The sequence below is a fragment of the Pelodiscus sinensis genome, chromosome 26 (assembly GCF_049634645.1).
Source record: "Pelodiscus sinensis isolate JC-2024 chromosome 26, ASM4963464v1, whole genome shotgun sequence".
Lineage (NCBI taxonomy): Eukaryota > Metazoa > Chordata > Testudines > Trionychidae > Pelodiscus > Pelodiscus sinensis.
The window spans coordinates 10658160-10677800 of record NC_134736.1 but is presented as its reverse complement, the minus strand read 5'-3'; the positions used below and the strand labels follow the sequence as shown (position 1 = coordinate 10677800).

Here is a 19641-nt window from a genome sequence, read left to right as displayed (position 1 = left end):
TTAAATGGCTGCCCCGCTCTGCCGATCAGCTGTTTGTCGGCAGAGCGGGTCAGTCTCTAGACGTTCCCCTGTCGACAGAAAACCCTTTAGTCGACCGCCCTGGTAAACCTCATCCCACGAGGCATAACGGGGCGGTCGACAAAAGGGTTTTCTGTCGACAGGGGAACGTCTAGACTGCCCCGCTCTGCCGACAAACAGCTGATCGGCAGAGCGGGGCAGCCATTTAAATTTAAATGAAGCCGCGATTATTTAAATCGCGGCTTCATTTCCCTCTGCCGATCTGTCTAATCTTCATGCCTCCGTCGACGGAGGCATGTAGTTTAGATGTACCCAACGCGCTGCTAGGGTTCAGTCGGCACAACCCACAAATCTTAGGTATACAGGCGCAGTGAGCAAAACTACCCTATCCCAGGAGACTGTCTTGCTCAGGACAATCTGGCATGAAGAGGGCCATTTATGTGGCCCACTCACTAGCCTACGTTGCCCATGGCTGATGTGGGCTGTCTTTCTGCACTGCAGTGTGTGTGGGGGAGATGTTTGGCATGGAACGTCACCCTAGCTTGAGGGTAGTTAAGTCTCTCTTCCGCCATGTGGCCCTGTGTCTGGCATTACATGTCACTGACTCAGCCTGGGGGCAAGGCGCGAGCACGAGAGACATAGAGAGAGCAGTGTCTCCAAGACTTTGGTTTTCAGACAAACTGGGATTGGGGAATTCCAGGCTGGGCAGTGGGAGGAGGGATCTGGTATTGGCAGATAAGTCTCAGTAGCTGGGCTGGAAATTGCTGTGTAACCACCTTTGGGTGCTAGGGAGGAGTCACACCCTTAGACCTGGTCTACACTACAGTCAGATTGATAGAAGCTGCCTTGCATCAACCGAGTTATGTAAATTTGGCTCCCGCTGACGTGAGTTAATGTCTGACAACGTGGGCTCCAGCCCACAGCAGCTGATGCCCAAATACGTGTTAGTCTATAAGTTGCTGCAGGACCCCTCATTGTTTTAGCTGACGTAAATGTGTGTCTCTGCTGATTTAGTACCCCCACCTCCCCGCGTGGTGTACAGTCACAGTCAATACTGTTACGTCCATTTAGCATCATGTAGGCACTGTGTTGCGTACAGTGACTCCAACTGGCCTTCAGGAACTGTCCAGGAACGCCCAGCAGTGCAAGTATGCTGTACCGGTGGGACGGTTCTCACTGTACGGTGTACAGACCTGACACTGTCCTGCCCCCAACCCTCCCACAGGCTTCATCTGCATGGAGTCCCACAGGAAAAGGGGGTGGGGGGAGGCCAGGAGTGGAGCTGCCAGCATTCTGCGCCTTTCCCTGCTGCCCCTCCTAAAAGGAGCAGAACCTCCCGCTCTCTCCTCAGCAGGGCAGATGCTGTTTGGAGAGGAGAGGTGGCTCTGTGGAGGGTGGGGCTGGGAGTTTCCTTGCTGGGAGGGGCCATAAAGAAAGCAACAGAACTGCCAGCAACTCCTCCTGCTGCCGTACCCACCCCCTGCCCCAGGTAATGTGGGTTGGGGAGGGGAGGGGAAGTGTATGGGGGCCTCAGGATGAGGGCATGGGGAAGTCATAAGGAAAGTCAAGTGCAGAGGTCACATGCCCTTAGCTCAGAGGTGGGCAAAAGGGCCTCCCCGGGCCAGATCCGGCCCGCTAAGCGAGTTGATTTGGCCCACAGAGGCCCTGCTGCCAATAAAGGCCTAGGGGCGGGGAGTGCGCGAAACTTCCTCCCGACCTGCAAGGAGCACGCAGCACTTCAAAGTGGTACATGCTCCTCGCAGGGCGGGAGATGTCACGCACTCCCCTGCCCCCAAACCCTGATTGGCCTGGGGGCGGGAGGAGCGCGCAAAGTTTCCTCCGCCCTGCGAGGACTCTGCTCGCACAAGGCGGGGGCAGGGTGAAGGGCTTCATTAGCAAGTGCGGTATGCATACATTACCCCGCTAGTTCAAACTAGCGGGGTGGTGTAGACATACCCTGAGAGAACAAACACTGGGCAGAGGAGTAGTCATGTTGCTGAATGCTCTCCTGGCAGGCACTCAGGATGGTGAGGAGCGCAGAATAAAACCCAATGTGGAATAGAATCGGGCCAAATCCCAGGGCAAGATCCAAGGGGCTGGAAGAAGGAATAAATTACACCCCAGAAATGACAGATGGTCAGAGGTGGAAATGGAGGACTCATTCTGCTAGTGTTTTTAGATAGTCCAGCTTCACTTATGGAAGAATTTGGGTGAGGGGCTCAGAGGCAGAACTGAGCCACGAACTCGCAGCACATCCTGAACTCTCTTACTCCTTCGGTCCAATGGTCCTTCTAATTTTTTTCCATCCAAGTGCAGAATACATTTTATTATGTGCACCAAAGCATGTGCAGATGTGCACTACCAGCAGAAACATGTTCTGCTGGCTGTGGGTGCTCTGCTAACCAGCTGGGCAGCACCTGAACCTCTCCTGGGTGGCCACCTAAGTGCTCGGCTTACAGGGAACACTGCTTTGGTCCATGTAGCTGGCGGGGTGTTTGTAGCTCCATGTAACACTGCACTGGGCCCAGATTAGAGGTTAGCATGAAAGATTGGTGCTTGTAATGTGGATTGGAAATGCAATACAGTTCCCACGCTGGGCAGCAGAGTTCCTCCAGCAAGGAGCCTAAATACACACTAGCTTTTTGGTGGAAGGCTGGGAGCCAGACATGGGTTTGCCAGGAAGAGTTTAACTTCATCTCCTGCAAGTGACACCAGGTCCCACTGCATTCCCAGCCTGTCCAGGAGGCAGAACTAAACCTCCAGAGTCTCCCATTCCAGAAAGGCCAGGTGTCAGCAGTTGTCTGAACACTTAACTTTGTGTTGCTTAAACAGTCGGAAGCGCTGTAGTATTGGCGGTTTCTTCCCATTGCTGGTGAACAGTGGTTCAGTCCAGTCTGGGTCTTAGCCTTTGTGCCTGGCCCCTGGACGCATGCTGCCCTCGTCCAAGCTTTGTTCTCTTCTGCGCCACTCACTGCGTTCACTTGACCTCCTTTCATTGTGAGCCTGGTTCCTATTCCAGGCTCCTTGGGCTCCCTTTAGTTTATCTTCCAGTGTGTGCCTGCAAATTAGAGCTAGTTAGCAAAGCGCTGCATGGGGATTAGAGTTAATTATCACAGGAGAGGCGTGTCCCTGTGAAGAGCACTGAATTTGTAAGTCTGGCAATGCCGGCTGAAAAGGGATTTAAGGAAAACAAACCTGCAAGAGAAAGAACTAATCCCACTTTTAAAGAGGATTTCCCACCGCCGTACACTGTTGCTTCATAATTTCCCTCCTAGAAGGTTGAGAGGCAGCAGAAGTGACATGAAGCTCTAGCCATTAAATATGATTGTCTCCGAAGGGCTGACTCCTAAGTTAAGGGGGGGCAGGATGTTGGGCATTTGACTCCTTTCCCTCCACTCTGGGTTCTGACATCCTGGGCTCCCACGTCCTAGCACCATTCCAGTTTAGAAATGGCTCATTTAGGCAAAGTGCTGTTTAGTCTAAATCACTTTAAGGATGCCCACAAAGGGGCTTTGCAGTTAACTAAATTGCTTTAATTAAACCAGGGCACGTTTGCAAGTAGACAGGCCTTAAACTTCCGAAGGGTGTTTGCCTGCCACCATGGCAATGCAGTCGCCTCTGGGGGTGTGACAGTGTCCAGCAAAAGTAGGCAAAGTGATTCCTGCATGTGCTGCATTCCCCACAACATTTGAGATGAAAGACACTCAGTAAATATCTCTGCACAGTAAATGATCTGCCCTCCAACGTCCCGTCCCCCCAGTCCAGAATGCTGTCAAACTTGAGGAAAGTTCTAATTCTGCTTGAAACTTTTTGGCTCATGTTTTTATCTCTCATTGTCCCACTACAGGGCTTTTAAAATCACGGCACCTTTCTGAAGGTAGCTGCCACCCCCATTTTACAGAAGGGAAAACTGAGGCACAGAAGGGGGACGTGACTGGCCCAAGGCCACCCAGCAAGCCTGCAGCAGAGATGTGGAATAGACTCCCGAGGTCTCTTTACTCAAAATCCTTTCTCTAAGCCCTTAAGTCTGTTCTGACACCCTTAATTCTGCCAGGTCTGGAAATGCAACACACTGAGGATGCCTCTTAGGGCCATGTTTGGTATTGTGTCCCTTTGCATCAGTGGTGGTCAAACCAAGGTACCCCACCAAAGGCAGTATCTGGAGGCATGGGTTGAATCATACTTCCAGGGACCACTGCATCTCTGTGGATAAAGAGGGGATCTCATTTTCCAGGACACTGAGTCTAATACCTCCATCCTAAAGGGGACAAGAAATCTTGCGAGGACCTTGCCTTTGCATGGACACTTTAAAAGAGCAGTGCACTGAGGGTCTGATGGCATCAGGAGACCTGGTTGGTTCTGGTCCCATGCTGGCAGTCAGCGAGAGTGTATGGAGACCCCCTTCTCTTGGCCAATTTCTATGCAGACCGGTAATAGAGGGGAAGGGAAGCAGAAGCCAAATGATCCCTCCATCCCCATTAAATGCTTTTCAATGTTCCCTAATAATACACCCCCCGGGATGCCCTGCACCACACACGCTGTTGCAATGCAGAACGGGCCTGCACTTGAGCCGCTAACGATTCCGCTCATGGGTTGAGAGGATGTGACATGGCGGAGGCTGGTCTAGGAGAAACTCAAGGCTGGAGGTGTGTCTCTATGCGCCTGGGGCTCTGGACTGCAGGGCAGGATTAGCCTGAGCATTTCTGCCACACAGCTTGGGCTTGTCCGTGGAGCGCAGGGAAGTGTTAATAGTTTGAAAAATCTGTGACCCAGGGCTTAGCTTTGAGTGCAAGATGCTCCAGCAACAACTGACGCCCTGGTGATACCATAAGACCACACTGTTGAGTTAGTGTGTTGCTCTTCTGGACGATCTCAAAGCACTTTATTACCAATAATTAAGCCATGTCAATGCCCTCTCTCTCTTGCACATGACAACACAGAGGCACGGCGGCATGATACGTCTTCCAATGCCAGCAACCCTGGGCAGAGACAGGAATAGAACAAAGGATCCCCGACTCCCAATTCCAGCTGGCTCAGACATCTCTTTGACCCCAACTTTCCCTAGGAGGCTAGCGATGCTGATGGGGCCACAGCAGGTCTAAACGGAGCACAAATCTTTTCCTTGGAGTGGGGGGAGATATTTTTCAAGCCTTTCATTTATTTTTTTGGAAGACCCTCTCCTCCCCCTGCCATCTCCATAAGAAAGCTGCTGCGCTCCAGAAGAAAGCCAGCTTTGTTGTTCTTCCTGCAGTGCTAAGCAATGTGGGGTGTCAGTTTCCGCTCTTGCTCCTTTTTTTTGAAGCCCAGCTTTCATCTCTGACACAGAATATTTATTTTTCCCTGTTTGGGAAAAAGCTGTAACCCCACCCCCCCATCCGTACCTCCCCCAAAACTGCCTGTTTTGAAGGGAAAAAGCTCAAGTCTGTCCTCTTCATTCCTTCCCTGGAAGGACGGTTGCTGAATAATTGCTACCAAGGGATAAAACACCTCTCCTTCTCAGCAGGCTTTCTGCCCCTTTCTTCTGCCCTGCTAACTCTTCTCCATTTCTTCTCCCACCCTCATTCCTCATCCACCCTCCTTCCTGTCCCTATTCAGTCCCAGTCCTTGCTCCCCATCCACATTCTCTGCCCTTTTTCCTTTCTCCTGACCCTAGCCCAAGCTTCATTCCCGTCCCGCAGTCCCCCAGGTTGGAGATCTCTGGGCTGGGTGCGTGAAGGGGCCCTAATTGGAACAGGCTGGCTTGGCTCCTGCTTCCTGTGTGGGAGGGAGAGGCCGGGCTTGTGAAAACAGTTCAGAAGTGCAGACAAATTTTGCCTGATCTTGCCTAAACAAACAGGGGCTCAGCTGGGGTATTTGCCCAGGCATTCCCATCCCCTCCCTCTCCCAGAGCAGGGCACTGAGGAAAGGCCAGGCTGTTCCAGGACACGTTGGGTGTCATGAGTGTGAGGCTCGGACTGTGGTGAGACATAGTTTCATATGGTCTCTGTGGGGGAGGGCATGGAGGGGTCCTTCCATTTTATTGCTAGCAGAAGCCTCTGAGCAGCATCATTCATGTCTGAAGGTCCAGAGTCCTTCCCTGCCCATATCCCTCTGCGCTGGTGTGTTGCAGTACTTGGGAGGCACTGCTCCACTGCATAAAGCTGTGATCATTTCAAGCAGTCTCCAAAGATAAATGGAGTCCTGGCATTACTGCTCCCTAGAGAAGGGCAACAGCAAAATAGTTTCTGGTGGCAGGCGTTGCAGAGGAGGAGGAAGAGAGCACAATGGAGGATGTGACCAGATTACATGGTTGGGCACCAGGGCGGCGGGTCCACAAGGCAAGGGAAGGCATAGCCTTCCCCGACCTCCAGCCCAGCCCTGCCTACACTCTGCCCCTAGAATGCCTTCTGCAGGCGCACTGGGGGCAGAGTGTGGCTCTCCCTGTGCTCTGGGGCCACACACCTTCCTCCCTCCCATACTCTGGGGCCACACCGCTGCACCTCCTTGTGGGAGGAGTGGCTTGGTGTCCCAGGCTGAAGGGACGGGGCCTGGGCAGAAGGGACGGACCTATCTAGACCTGGACATTCTCTGGTGCATCTCAACAGATGGGGAGAGATCTAGGATCCCCCCATGTCTGTCTGAGAGGGGTGGAGATCCTAGATCTCTCCCCATCCATTGAGATGGGTGAACTTGTAAACTCTGCACCTGGCTGGGTAGTGGGCTCTGACCTCTGTCGAGATTCCTTCCACCCTGTTCCTCTGGGTGAATCTTGGCTTCTGGACACTTCAAGGAAGGACGGAGGAGGAAAAATCAAGCAACCGTGAATTAAATATAGCGCTGGCTGTCAGGTGCCAGGCTGAATTTGGGGAAGCATTTAGCAGACCAGCCATCTGGCAGGTTTGTTTTTTTCCTTTGTTTGTTTTTCGCCTTTGTTTGTGTTTTCCTGCTCCCCTGCCATGGCTCATTGGAAGCAAGTGTGAGGTGGGTGAATTGCTGGATCTCGATCTGGAGGCCTCTTCTCACAGGCGTGTTGCGTGCACGAGCCCACCTGCGCTTCTGCGAAAGGTCCCCAGAGGCGCTTTCCACAGTGCCAGGTCATATCAATGGTCCAGGCATGGTGTGCGCCAACCAGAGCCCGTGGGAACCCAGCTATTCTCGGTCACAAAGGCTAATGCTTTGCTTGTTCACCACTTGAAGCCATGGCTGGGTCAAGGCCTATGTGAAACCCACACTAAAGTGGCCTCAGCAGTCACTTTGGAGAGCCTGGCCTGAGCCCATCCCTGCTTTCAATGAATTTGGAGGGCTTCATATCCCCGTAGCAAGATCCAGTCCTCCCCGCCCCGCTTCCTAGCTGTGATCGACCTGCTCCCCATCCCTCATGAGGGGAACCAGCCAGGGGATGGACGGTTGAGCAGCAGGGATGTGTGGAGAGCTGTGGGGGCAAAACCTGTATGACTCCCAGTTGGCTGCTGGGTGAAAGCAGGTAGCTGGAGAGATAATCTTCCCATAAATAGTCACGGGGAGGAAGGGGGGGATCTGGCAGCCAGGGAAAGAGGGGAGCAGGACTTTATGAGAGCTGGGGTGATCCAAGGTGCCTCGGATGAGTAAATTCCTCATGACCATCCTAGGGCTAAAGTCCTCGGTCTGTTTTGGAGCACGCAGGGTGCTGGAGATGCTTTCTGCATATCATAGACCAGCGCTGCCGCTAGCTCGGGGGCTTTGTCCTTCAAGTTAGAGGGAATCCATCCTTTCCCTTCCACCTCAAATCTGTTCCTCGGGGCCCTCCCTAGCTGGCTTTTTCTCTCCTCGTGCGGTGAGTTGGATGCCTGTCTCAGTGCCCCGCCCCTTTCTACATCTCCCCTCTGTCACTGCCCACTGCCAAATTCCCCAGTTCCTGCCTCATGGCCAATGCTTTCTGGGGCGTCCCAAGAAGTGAGTCAGAAGCTGCGATCCCCTCTGTGCTCGGGGCTTCCCGGCCCCTCCTGCCTTCCTGCTGCCAGCCTTTTGCACCCTAAGCTCCTTGGGGCAGGGACCGGCTTTGTTGTCAAAGCAAGAGGAGCCACTGAGCCAAACCAAACAGCGTCTGCTGTGGGGCAGCCTGGTGTCATGAGCTTCCAGCCGCCGACCCCTCTGTTTGGCGTCAGGCGCCTGTGGAGCAGGGGCATTGCCCTGACCGAGGGAGCTCTCAGCCTTCTGCATGATAACCATGCAGCAGAATCCCAGGCATCTTGCTTGATTAGCCCGGGAGCGTTTGGGGCCTTGGAGCGGGGGCAGGGGGCATTTTGCTTTTACCTGGGACAACAGCGCGCAGGGTTCCTGACCTCTGCGTCCATCCATCAGAGAAAGGACAGGAGGGGCAGGCACGGGGCGGCCAGGTCAGCCAGCCCCACTCTGACCCACCGGACATCCATTTATGTGCAGGCTACTGTGTAAAGTAGCGGGGTCTGGGCAAGGACACACTGGTGCTTTTGATGGGAAAGCAAATGAGCTGCTAATGGGAGGTTTTCAAGGGCATTGACTCTGTGTGGAAGCTTGGGATAAAAATGATTCTGCTCCCCGCCCTACGCAGCCTAATTCTTAAAAAAAAAAAAAAAGTTATTTATTTTGCTTAAGCAACCAGATGCTGGAGCCTGGGCATTCGGTGGTGGCACTTGCATTTTGAGGTCAAAAGCCCCAAAGTTTGTAAATTGGCAACCTCTTGTTTTTTTTAAAAAGGGGCTGTGAATAAATAGTTTATGAATGCAAAGCCAGTTCCGCACGTGCGTGTAGCTGGGAGGTGAACTCCAGGACACCCAGTCTCTCTGCTCATTCACTGCCTTAATCTTTCCAGCCCTTCCTTTGTCAAAAGTATTTAGGTGCCTAACACCCCTTGGCTTCCATGGGCACTGAAAAATCAGACCCTCTGTCTTTTTGTTTTGTGGGTGCACAGACCCCAGCCAAAGGGTCCCAGTGCATGACTGGGGTTTCTAGTGTTACTGTTATAAAGAATGGGCCATGCCCAACGGTCCCTCATCGGGTCGCTTAGGTGCAAATAATCGGTAATAATAAAGCTGCCTTTGGATTTTGATGGGCTCACATAATTGATGACATGACTAGAGCTGTTTGTCCCAGGCTCTCCAGGTGCTTTGGAAGCAGGACAAGTTTTTCCAGTGACTGGAGGTTTTGGGAGCCCATCCTGAGGCCCATGAAAGAGATTTGATTGGTAGAAGGGGTAGGCTTGGCCCATTTAAAGAGTTTGAGGCTTAGCTGGGTTCTCCCTCCCACATCCTTTGTCACCCTGGAAAACTTTGGCCTTGTGAATCAATCCCCAGACTTTCCCATGTGAGGTGCTTCAACCTGCCGTAGCCCCACTTTCCACACTGGGCAGCTAAGTCACAGAAGAAAATAGCCTGATTTTCAGAGCAACCACAATTCCCGTTGGCCTCTGGAAGTCAGGCCATAAGACCTACTGTCATGAGGATGCTGATCCTGCACCTTAGACATGAGGGAGAGTTTTGCCATTGATTTCAGCAGGAGCAGGATCCTGTGTATTTCACCAGCAGTACAGTAGCTACCGTGTTAGTTGTACTGTGGACAAGGAGCTGAACATGCTGCCTGACAGCTTCCTCTTTTATTAAATATATGTCCAAAGGACCTTGTGCAGGATCAGGGCCCACTGCGGTAGGCGCCCTACACACACATATCAAATGCATCTTTGCAATGTGCCCAAATTCCAGACATGCTTCACAAGCTGGCTGTTATAAATTAGCTAGTTTCCTAGAGGCATCACAGCAGAGCTGGGTGGGAAGGAATGAAGGGTGGTACATTATTTGCAGCACCTCTGCAAACAACACATGTTGGCCCAGCTCAGACAAAAACTTAGTAACAAGCCATTTTGTGAATCAGTGCGGGGATTAGAACTCCTAATCTCCTGACCTCCATGCAGGCCTCCGCTCGAGTCTGTTTTCTGTTGCGTTTAAATGATGCTGCAAATTCCAATAGAAGCTTAGGAGAAACAAATGTGTTTGACCTGGTTTAACGCCCCTGTCCTTAGATAATTCCTAAGTCCTGTTGTGTGTCTTGAGGACAGGGGAGGTATATAGAGGAACACATAATATTTAGCTCAGGTTTGGTCTTGGAAACCAAATTTAAGGTGGCAATGAAAATTGAACCAGCAGACTTTAGCCACATCTGTCCTTGCTATGGAAGTCCTTCTTGGTTCAGACCACTGGGTATCTGCTCCAAATCTACAACCGCGATATTGCACAGAAATTGTCGGGAGACAGAACTCTAGGGTCTGAATTTTCTGTTGCATACCCTGATGTAAATCATGAGTCACCACTCTGGGGTTGCATCTGTACCAGTTAGAGGAAAACCAAGCTGGCACTGCATTCAGGGGAAATACAGGGAAAAAAGACATTGATGGGTCTAATGTAAGTAGCTTAAAACCAAGGGATGATTTTGCAGGATTGGGACCTTCATGTATGAAGTACTAAAGAGTTTGTTTCACTCATAGCTAGAGAGCCAATGGGAAAAATACAACAGAATGTGTTACAACACACTTTAGGTATGTCTACACTAGCTTGTTAATTCGAGCTAGGTAGGCAAATCAGGCAACCAGAGTTGCAAATGAAGCCTGGGATTTAAATAACCCGGGCTTTATTTGCATGTTCCCATCTTGCCGCCATTTTTAAATCCCCCTTAGTTCGAACGAACTGCCCACGGCTACACGCGGCAGTTTAAAGTTAATCCGAAAGAAGTCCTTAGTTTGGATTAAGTGTTACACCTCATTCCACAAGGAGCTGCCATTCCATTAATGAGCTAGTGTAGACATACCCTTTGAGTCTAATGTGACCTCTTCAACAACAAAACTAGTGCCATGTATTTTAAACAACACATTTGGAAATGTGAGGCTGTGTCTACATTGGCGCGATCTTGCGTCAAAGCAGCCGCTTTAGCGCAAAAACATGCTGCCTGTCTACACTGGCGAGGAGTTCTTGTGCAAGAACATTGATGTTCTAATGTGTGAAATCAGTGCTTCTTGCACAAGAACTATGATGCTCCCGCTCAGGAATAAGCCCTCTTGCGCAACTGTTCTTGCACAAGAGGCCAGTGTAGACAGACAACATGAATTTATTGCGCAAGAAAGCCTGATGGCTAAAATGGCCATCGGAGCTTTCTTGCACAAGAGAGCGTCTACACTGGCACGGATGCTCTTGCGCAAAAGCACATCTCTTGTGCAAAGGCACATGCCAGTGTAGACGCTCTCTTGCGCAAATATTTTAACGCAAGAACTCTTGCCTTAAAGAATATTTGCGCAAGATCATGCCAATGTAGACGTAGCCTAAGGGTTTGTACTTGTTCCAATGATCTAGTTCCATATGAAAAAATCCCTGATACATATTGCAACTTTTTGTTTTCCTTTCTTTAGCTTGAAAATGGGACTTTTTCCTCGAATGACCCGGGGCTATGAGCCAGGCTCTCAAATTTACCAAAATGACTTTGTGTGAAATGTTCATAGTGAAATCCTGTAAAACTGACTGCGGGTGGGGAATTGGACTCCTCCATATAAACAACTTTGCAGATGCTAATTTGCCTGTAATAAAATGGTGACAATGTCCACACTTTAACCATTGTGCACATCTGAATGTTCCCTCTCCTTCCCAGTAGCATTGCCTGAAGTGTTCTACTTTGTACATGTTCATGTGGATGATTCAGTAGGAAACAAGGCTGGAGAAGTTTTCTTAGGTTAATCCTGACTCATGTTCCCATACAGAGAGAGCAAGCGATGAGCTGCTGCGTAGCCAGCCTGCTAAAGGGGAGGGGACAGTATATGCCTGTGTGGTCCCTGTAACTACAGAGTACAGAAACGGAATCATTAAAAAGTAACTGGATGATGAAGGGAATGGTGCATTGATCCATTTTCTCTCAGCATGATCTCAAAACAGGAGACGAATAGGAGAGAGATCTGGGATTCCTGCTCAATCTTTCAACTCTTCTCTAACAAGCCCAAGGAAATAACCAAATGCTGCGTTTGAATCTGTTAATTGTTTTCTAAGGTCCTGATTCTCCACTCTCAGCAATATGGCATGAGTGAGTGGAGAATCAAGCCTTGAATGTTGAATGGCGTAGGGATGGGGGGGAGATATGTAGCCGTTTAAAAGCTCTCTACGCATGGAAATCTGTAATTCACAATAGATGAGTGGCCGGATGACTGGTCAGAATGATTCACTGGGAAGGGAGTTAAAAAGCAAGAGCCAGATTTCATTTAGCCTCTCTGGCTCCTGGGTTTTTAGAGCTGGCTGCCTATCTTGCAGGCCATGACAAAAGGCAGAAGGTGCAAGGGTGGAGACAGGAGAAGTTTTGGTTGGTTTGCGATGGGGCTAGGGATGTAAAATCCTGGTTAAAAAGTTAACCAGTTAATCATGATCCCATGGGCGGGGGGCAGCTCCAGCCCAGCCAGGCCTGGCATGCCACACACTGTGGGCGGGGGCTGCTTCGGCCAGGCCAGGCCAGGCCAAACCTGCTGCATTGCCGGAACGGCTCCCCGCCAGTAAACCGGTTAAGCATGCCAGTAAGACACATGCTTACCAGGTAACCAGTTAACCCTTTACAACCCTAGTTTAGATCAAGGTGCATGTCTGAATGCAGGAATGGGACCTGAATTTTGCATCATTGCTCTGGCCCGTGCATCTGAATCTGTGAGTCATGGGCAGATCCAGTCGCTATGCAGGGCTGCAGGCCCAAAGGCAACGTTTCACCCCTCAACCTGCAATAGGAGTCATATGGAGTTCAGAGAGTTTCCCCATAAGCACAGGGTGGCAGGACTAGAGGGACCCTTTGAATTATGAGCCCTTTAACTAGTGTCCTTGTCCATTTCTGCATTCAAACCCTCCTGCATGTGTGATTAACACGATGCTTGTGAAGTGGATGAGTTTCTGCCTGCAGAGATAGGGTATGTCTACACTACCCCGCTAGTTCGAACTAGCGGGGTAATGTAGGCATACCGCACTTGCAAATGAAGCCCGGGATTTGAATTTCCCGGGCTTCATTTGCATAAGCGGGGAGCCGCCATTTTTAAATCCCCGCTGGTTCGAACCCCGTGCAGCGCGGCTACACGGGGCTCGAACTAGGTAGTTCGGACTAGGATTCCTATTCCGAACTACCGGTACACCTCGTTCCACAAGGAGTAACGGTAGTTCGGACTAGGAACCTAGTCCGAACTACCTAGTTCGAGCCCCGTGTAGCCGCGCGGCACGGGGTTCGAACCAGCGGGGATTTAAAAATGGCGGCTCCCCGCTTATGCAAATGAAGCCCGGGAAATTCAAATCCCGGGCTTCATTTGCAAGTGCGGTATGCCTACATTACCCTCCTAGTTCGAACTAGGAGGGTAGTGTAGACATACCCATAGGGGGTTGAGCATGAGGCTACAGCAGGTGCAATTATATGATAATGTGGCCCCTTGATCTACTTCTGTTACCATACTTCTATGTTTAGTATTGAAGTCAGAGATGGGTGGCCAGCAGGCGGGGATGATCATGGAGCCTTTCACCGGGCAGGTCACCAGTTGAAATCCGGCCTGCTCTTTGAGGATTGGAGGTTGCTACCAGCTGATGACAGGCCTATGTGAAATAAGTTTCCAGCTTTCTCACAGTTCTTACTGTCTGTATTCCAGACCCGCTACTCCACAGCTGGCCCCCCATTGGTCAGTCTCTGCACAGGGTCCCAAGTCTGAATTGACATGAAGGCTGAACACCCCCTCTGCCCTTTGGATCAGGAATGGAGCTGGAATCTGGCTTTGCTGCTGGGCTGCTTCTGCTCTGTGGATGAATAGGGGTGTCAGGTCGGCAGAGTTCCCTGGCCCCTGGTTCAACACAGCACTTAGCACATGCTTCATTCCCTGGAAGTCAGTGGGACTTCAGCACATGCCAGAAGCTAATTGTGCTGCTGATGTGGGGCTGAAGTTCCCACACACATTTTGGCTGCACGACAGAGCTCACAGCAAAACCAACAAGGAGTCTGGTGGTACTTTAAAGATTAACACATTTATTAGGGTATCAGCCCAGTTGGGGGCTCCCTAGTGTAGCTGCTCTAAGCTAATGGGAGAGAGCTTTCCCAGCGATTAATCCATCCCCCACCCCACAAGCAGAGGCAGCTGCGTGGGTAGAGAAGCCCTCCTGCCAACATAGCTCTGTCCACAGCACCACTTAGACCCATATGGACATGACCTCAGTAGAACTGTCCGGAATTTATCTCTGTTCCCTGGCAAAATATATCAGCGAGAGCTAAACTTTCTAGTTTTAGGCAACCACATGCAGGAATTCATTAAAAAAAAAATCAGTGTTTTCAATGCAGATGGAATTGTTGGGGATGAAACCCTTCTATTGAAAACCCTTTTTGCAGTTAGAAAACAAAAACATTCAGAGGAGCTCTTGGGACTGCCACTGACCTTAAGCAAGTCACGTCGCCACTCTGTTCCTCAGTTTCCCCCTTTGTAAACTCTATCTGATGCAGCTCCATAAAGTGCTCTGAGACTTACAGTCCCTAAAGCAGGGTTAAGTGCTAGGAGATGATTATTTTATGATGACTTCCTTTTGCAGTAATATTATATTTCAGGAGTGTGTTTGAAAAGTAAGCACGTCAAGGGTCATATTTCTAATTGGGAGAACAGGGTTGTTGGTTTTTTTTAACAAATACACACACACACATATAATGTATTTATTGCAACCACCCTGAACAATCCAAGTGGTTCTTGCCATATCAACCTTCGCACAAGGATTGATGCCAAGGGCCAGAGTTTCTGGCCTGACCTCACTGGCTGTAGTGGGGGTGGCCATGCATTGCTCAATTACTGACTCAGCAATTACTTCACTGTATGGATTGTGCCTTATGTAACTCTGAGTTAATCTGGGATTTTCCAGCTCTTTGTTCGCCTCCTCCTTTGAATAGAGTTTCTGCTGGGCTTTCGTCACACCACGTCTTGTTATGAAGAGCCTTTTCCAGGATTCTCTGTGTTTTCCCCTCCTCCTCACTTTCTTTTTCCCTAAGATCTACAGTAGGGAATCAAGCACTGGGCATGAGGCAAACCAATTTAGGGGAAGTAATACTCCTTTCCCTTTAGCTTTCACCTAATTACAAACTTTTAGGGCACTTTGAAGTATTTAGCTAACTATATTTTTCCCTTTTCCATGCTACCAGGATCCACAGGGGGCTTGTGAAGCTTAACTGATTGATGTCCATGAAGCGCTGTGTTTGTAAAATAGCCAGCAATGATAGCTCAGTCCTGGATGGCTCTTAGATTTTGTGGAGTGACGTTACGCTACATAAAACCCTGCAGATGAGACAGCTGGAGTGAGCGTGTCTGTATTTATCAGCTTAGAGATTCCCCTTTGCATTTACACCAGAGAGATTCTCTCTTGGCTACACAGTGTCACATTACAGAGCACCGTAAAGGCCCCAATCCAGCACAGCACTGAAGCACATGCCTTTTCTTTTAAGGATCTGAATAATCTGGTTATTTTATAGGACCCTTCGTGGGCATAAAAATGAGTATCACCTTAAGCGCTTTGCTGGATCAAGGCCTGAATGCATATCACAATGGAGGGCGTGTGAAATATGACAATGTCGAGCTGTTACAGTGCTTGGTCAAATTTTGCCAGAGTGTTAGGTTAAAATAAACTTTGAGAAAGCCCTACATTTTCATATAAATTAAGCTTATGTAAAACAAAAAGTGCTGTGGAGTTTTGCAACCCAAACATCGCAACCTTTGGGATAGTGCCTGTGAACCTGGAAGTGTAATTGACTAGGAACAAAAGTAAAATTGATTCTTCCTGCCTGGGAGCAATACAAAGCAGCAGCATCATTAAGCATTTGTGCTGACAGTGCATGAGAGTCTGAACAAGAGACATGGGTGGAGATACGAGCTGAGGAGCTTTCAAATGAATTACCAATATATTGGGACACAAATGCAGGGGAAGCCCCAGCAATTGTTTTTAACACCTTAATCGTACAAAGACTCTGGTGCATAGAAACTCCTATTGGTTTCTGTGAGGATGCTCCCAGTACATGAATAGGTCTTTACAGGACCAATGCTTAGATTAGATCCTACTCTGGCCAGTTCTGGGAACCTGCAGTTTCTGCTGACTTCCATGGCATGTGCTATGAATCAGGCCCTAAAGGAGTTGCCCAAAGCTGACCGACATCAATGGGAGACTGGGCATTGATTTCCACAGCTCCTTTTAAAATCACGTGCAGTGAACAATTTTAATAATGTTAAGGTGTAATTCTGGGGTAGATAATAGATTTGTAGTTTTCTGTTTACAAATATTAAGGTCTGACTTTCCCTGTCTTCATAATAATAACTCTCGCTTTTGCATAGCACTTTTCCTCAGCGGATCCCAAAGTACTTTGCAAAGCAGGTAGGCATCATTCCATGCTTTTATGCTGGTGTAACTCCTCAGCTGTGTCTACACTGCACCCCTTTTCCGGAAAAGGGATGCAGATGAGACAAGTCGGAATTGCAAATGAAGCGGGGATTTAAATTTTCCCTGCTTCATTTGTATAAACATGGCTGCCGCTTTTTTCCGGCTCGGGGCTTTGCCGGAAAAAAGTGCCAGTCTAGATGGGGATCTTTTGGAAAATAAAGCCTTTTCCGAAAGATCCCTTATTCCTGATTTTAAGAGGAATAAGGGACCTTTCAGAAAAAAAGGCCCTCTGGTATCAGTGAAGCTATTCCTGATTCACACCAAGAAAACTGAAAAGAGAATCAGGTCCATTGGTTTTAACAAGGTGGCATTTGTTACCCATGAACATCCTTGAAACAGTGTCATGCCCTCAGGTTGACACAGTGGAAGCACCTCTTCCAGCCTGTGCATATTGCTGTGATAATTTGAGGGTGAACTTATGAGGCAGATGGGGAGAGGTTTCAGCTCATATTGTGTTGCTAGGCTCACTTATTTTTCTGATTCAGTTTTGGCGGTATAATTCCACCAGCTCCAAACACTCCAGTCTTCTGCCTTAGTGGGTCATGAGCTTTGGTGTCTGGTTTATTTGTTTTTTCCTCTGCTTCTTTCAGACATGGAATGTGCAGACGTACCTTTGCTAACCCCGAGCAGTAAAGAAATGATGTCCCAGGCCCTGAAGGCCACCTTCAGCGGTTTCACAAAAGAGCAACAGCGGCTGGGAATCCCTAAAGGTAGGGCACGTAATGCCTAATGGGCAGAGCCCTGTGCTACAGGCAGAACGGTCATACACCAGAGGCATTTCTTCATCTGAAATATCCCCTTCTCCAAACTTCCGTCTCCTTTCCATTCCGTCTCTGCTGCCATCACGGTGATCCCTGGCTTCTTCCTCCATTTCTTGGTGGCTTGATCCTCTCTGATCTCTGTCCCATTCAGAAATTGAGAAGCGCTTTGCTCTCATTGGCCCCAATGAGAAATACACCTTTAATCAAGTTCCCTCTTGAGCAAGGCTGCTGATGGGGGGTGGGAAAAGGGAATTATTGTCCTGGGGCGTGGCAATTTCAGAGTCCTGCTGTCCAGGCAATGCTGAGGGCTGCGTGTGGGAGGTGAGGTGCAGTCTGTGTGGTGCTAAGGGTTGGTTACCTCACCCCTTCTGTCTAAGGCCCCGCCCCTTCCTGGCCCTTGCGCTGCCTCCCCCTCTATTGCTCAGGGTCTAGCGTGCTCTTGAGGCACCACAAGAACCCTCTATCCCATGGAGATATCCAGCTCCTTTCATTGGTACTAAGGGAGAAGTGTCAGGTGTCCTTTGGCATAACCTGCAAGGTGCTTGTGGTTTGAATGAAAATAAGCAACCCATGATGGAAGACTGATGCCCATGGGCTGTTAGAAATGTTGTCTCCAACCCGAGTCAGGAGCAGAGAGAGGCTGTCCAGCGGCCGACAAAAGAAACACTCAGCCCTACAGAATACAGCTAAATTCATGTTGTTTCCCACCATTGTATGTTATATTTGTGTCAATCCAAAGGTGGAAATCTGTGGGGACCTTTCCCTGTTTGTATAGCTGTAGGGATTGCTGAGATTTTGGTCCTCACTGACATGATGTGTCTATACAGGGGAGCTGACAGGATTGCTGGGGCCCTGAATAATTTTTTTTGGGGGGGTAGCCAAGGGCCTGGATGGAAGACCCAGTGCTGATTGCCTCTCCCAGCCCTCAGAGCCTGCTGGACCTGTGTCTGTAATATGTGGTGATTAAACAGCTCCTGTGTTCCACACTAGAAGCAGCTGCATTTTAGGGGGTGGAGAAATGACCGTTGTACATCCGTCATTATTAATTCCCTTAGAAATCTTACTAACAGCTCTCTCCCATGACCCCTTGGTGCAGACCCCCAGCAGTGGACGGAGACTCATGTCCGGGACTGGGTGATGTGGGCTGTGAATGAGTTCAGTCTGAAGGATGTGGATTTCCAGAAGTTCTGCATGAACGGGGCTGCCCTCTGTGCTCTGGGCAAGGACTGCTTCCTGGAGCTAGCGCCTGACTTCGTGGGAGATATTCTCTGGGAGCATCTGGAGATCCTGCAGAAAGGTACCGGACTGGGTCACTGCTTAGGCTACCGCTTTGGATACCCGTATTAAAGAGGCCAACTGAATCTCATGCTCTCCAAGAGCCCGGTTTAGGGTCTGACTGCCGTAGGATTCAGTAATTTACCAACACCGTGTGCAGTGAAGCCTCCAGACTAGTATCTGTGAGGCCGTATTTGGGAGGGAGACTTCTACAGGTGTGGTTGGAAATGATGTTTGTGGTTCTATGCAGCTGGTGCCCTTTCCTCCGAGAGTCTGTCTGCCTTTGACTGGGGAGGTGTGATTCCTGGCTCGAGTTCAGCAGGTTCATGGTGGCACAGGCGGTGCTCCCATTAGTCACCCTCCGTACAGACCCGCTGGACCCCCAATACATACACAGATGAGTAGCCCGAGCTGTGGCTAGTGCCACTGCAATGCCTGGCTGTTTTTAGGCACTAGCATGGGTACATCTGTGGCCAGTGGGCATCACACCGCCCTGCTCAAAGGTAGACGGACCCACGTCAACAACAGATGCTGCCGGAGATGTTGTCTTTCCAATAAAACATAAAGCAGAAGTCCCAGACCAGTAGAGGCTAATGAAGCGCCACTGGTGCTCTTTGAAGGAGGAAGGGTGTTAATGCAACATCTTGGCTGAATTCCAGGGCCAGGCAGGGTCATTCCGCATCCCTCGAAATGAAAGGTGGGTATTTCCAAGGCAGTTACCTCTGGCCTGACAGCTTCCACTGGGAATTGTAATCATAGACATCAATGGGAGCAGTTACGCCAACACTTCTGAACCACACCCACACTTTCCGGTCGCAACTGGAAACTATTTTTCTTTGTTCCTTAGGCCTGGTTTAAACACCAGCGGTGTTCCACTCCAGAAGTGGCTGCATTTCAGAGGGGGTGGGTGAAGTGATCGCCATCTTCCCCTGCATACCATCTTTGGTGGATCTTGATTTTTTGATAAACATTTTGATGCACTCTCCTGGAGTGACAGAGCTACCTACATGCCCAATGAGGAGCCTTGGCTGTAACTGAGATATGCACAGTGGCAGCAGGCACATCCAGTTCAGCAAAGTACTAATGCACATGCTTGACTTTAAGCACCTAATCCATCCACTACGTCCACCGCCTGCCCTTGCCAG

The 19641-nt window shown here is 49.8% G+C and overlaps 1 protein-coding gene across 3 annotated transcripts in view; it reads left to right on the top strand.

Annotated features, from left to right (window-relative positions):
• The window catches only part of ETS1 (ETS proto-oncogene 1, transcription factor), a 132751-nt gene that overhangs the window by 77369 nt on the left and 35741 nt on the right, over positions 1-19641 (top strand). For all 3 annotated transcript variants that reach the window (XM_006111157.4, XM_006111158.4, XM_006111160.2), the window contains 2 exons: positions 17051-17170; positions 18318-18518. In XM_006111157.4, the coding sequence (XP_006111219.1) occupies positions 17051-17170; positions 18318-18518 (321 nt within the window). The remainder of the gene's footprint in view (positions 1-17050; positions 17171-18317; positions 18519-19641) is intronic.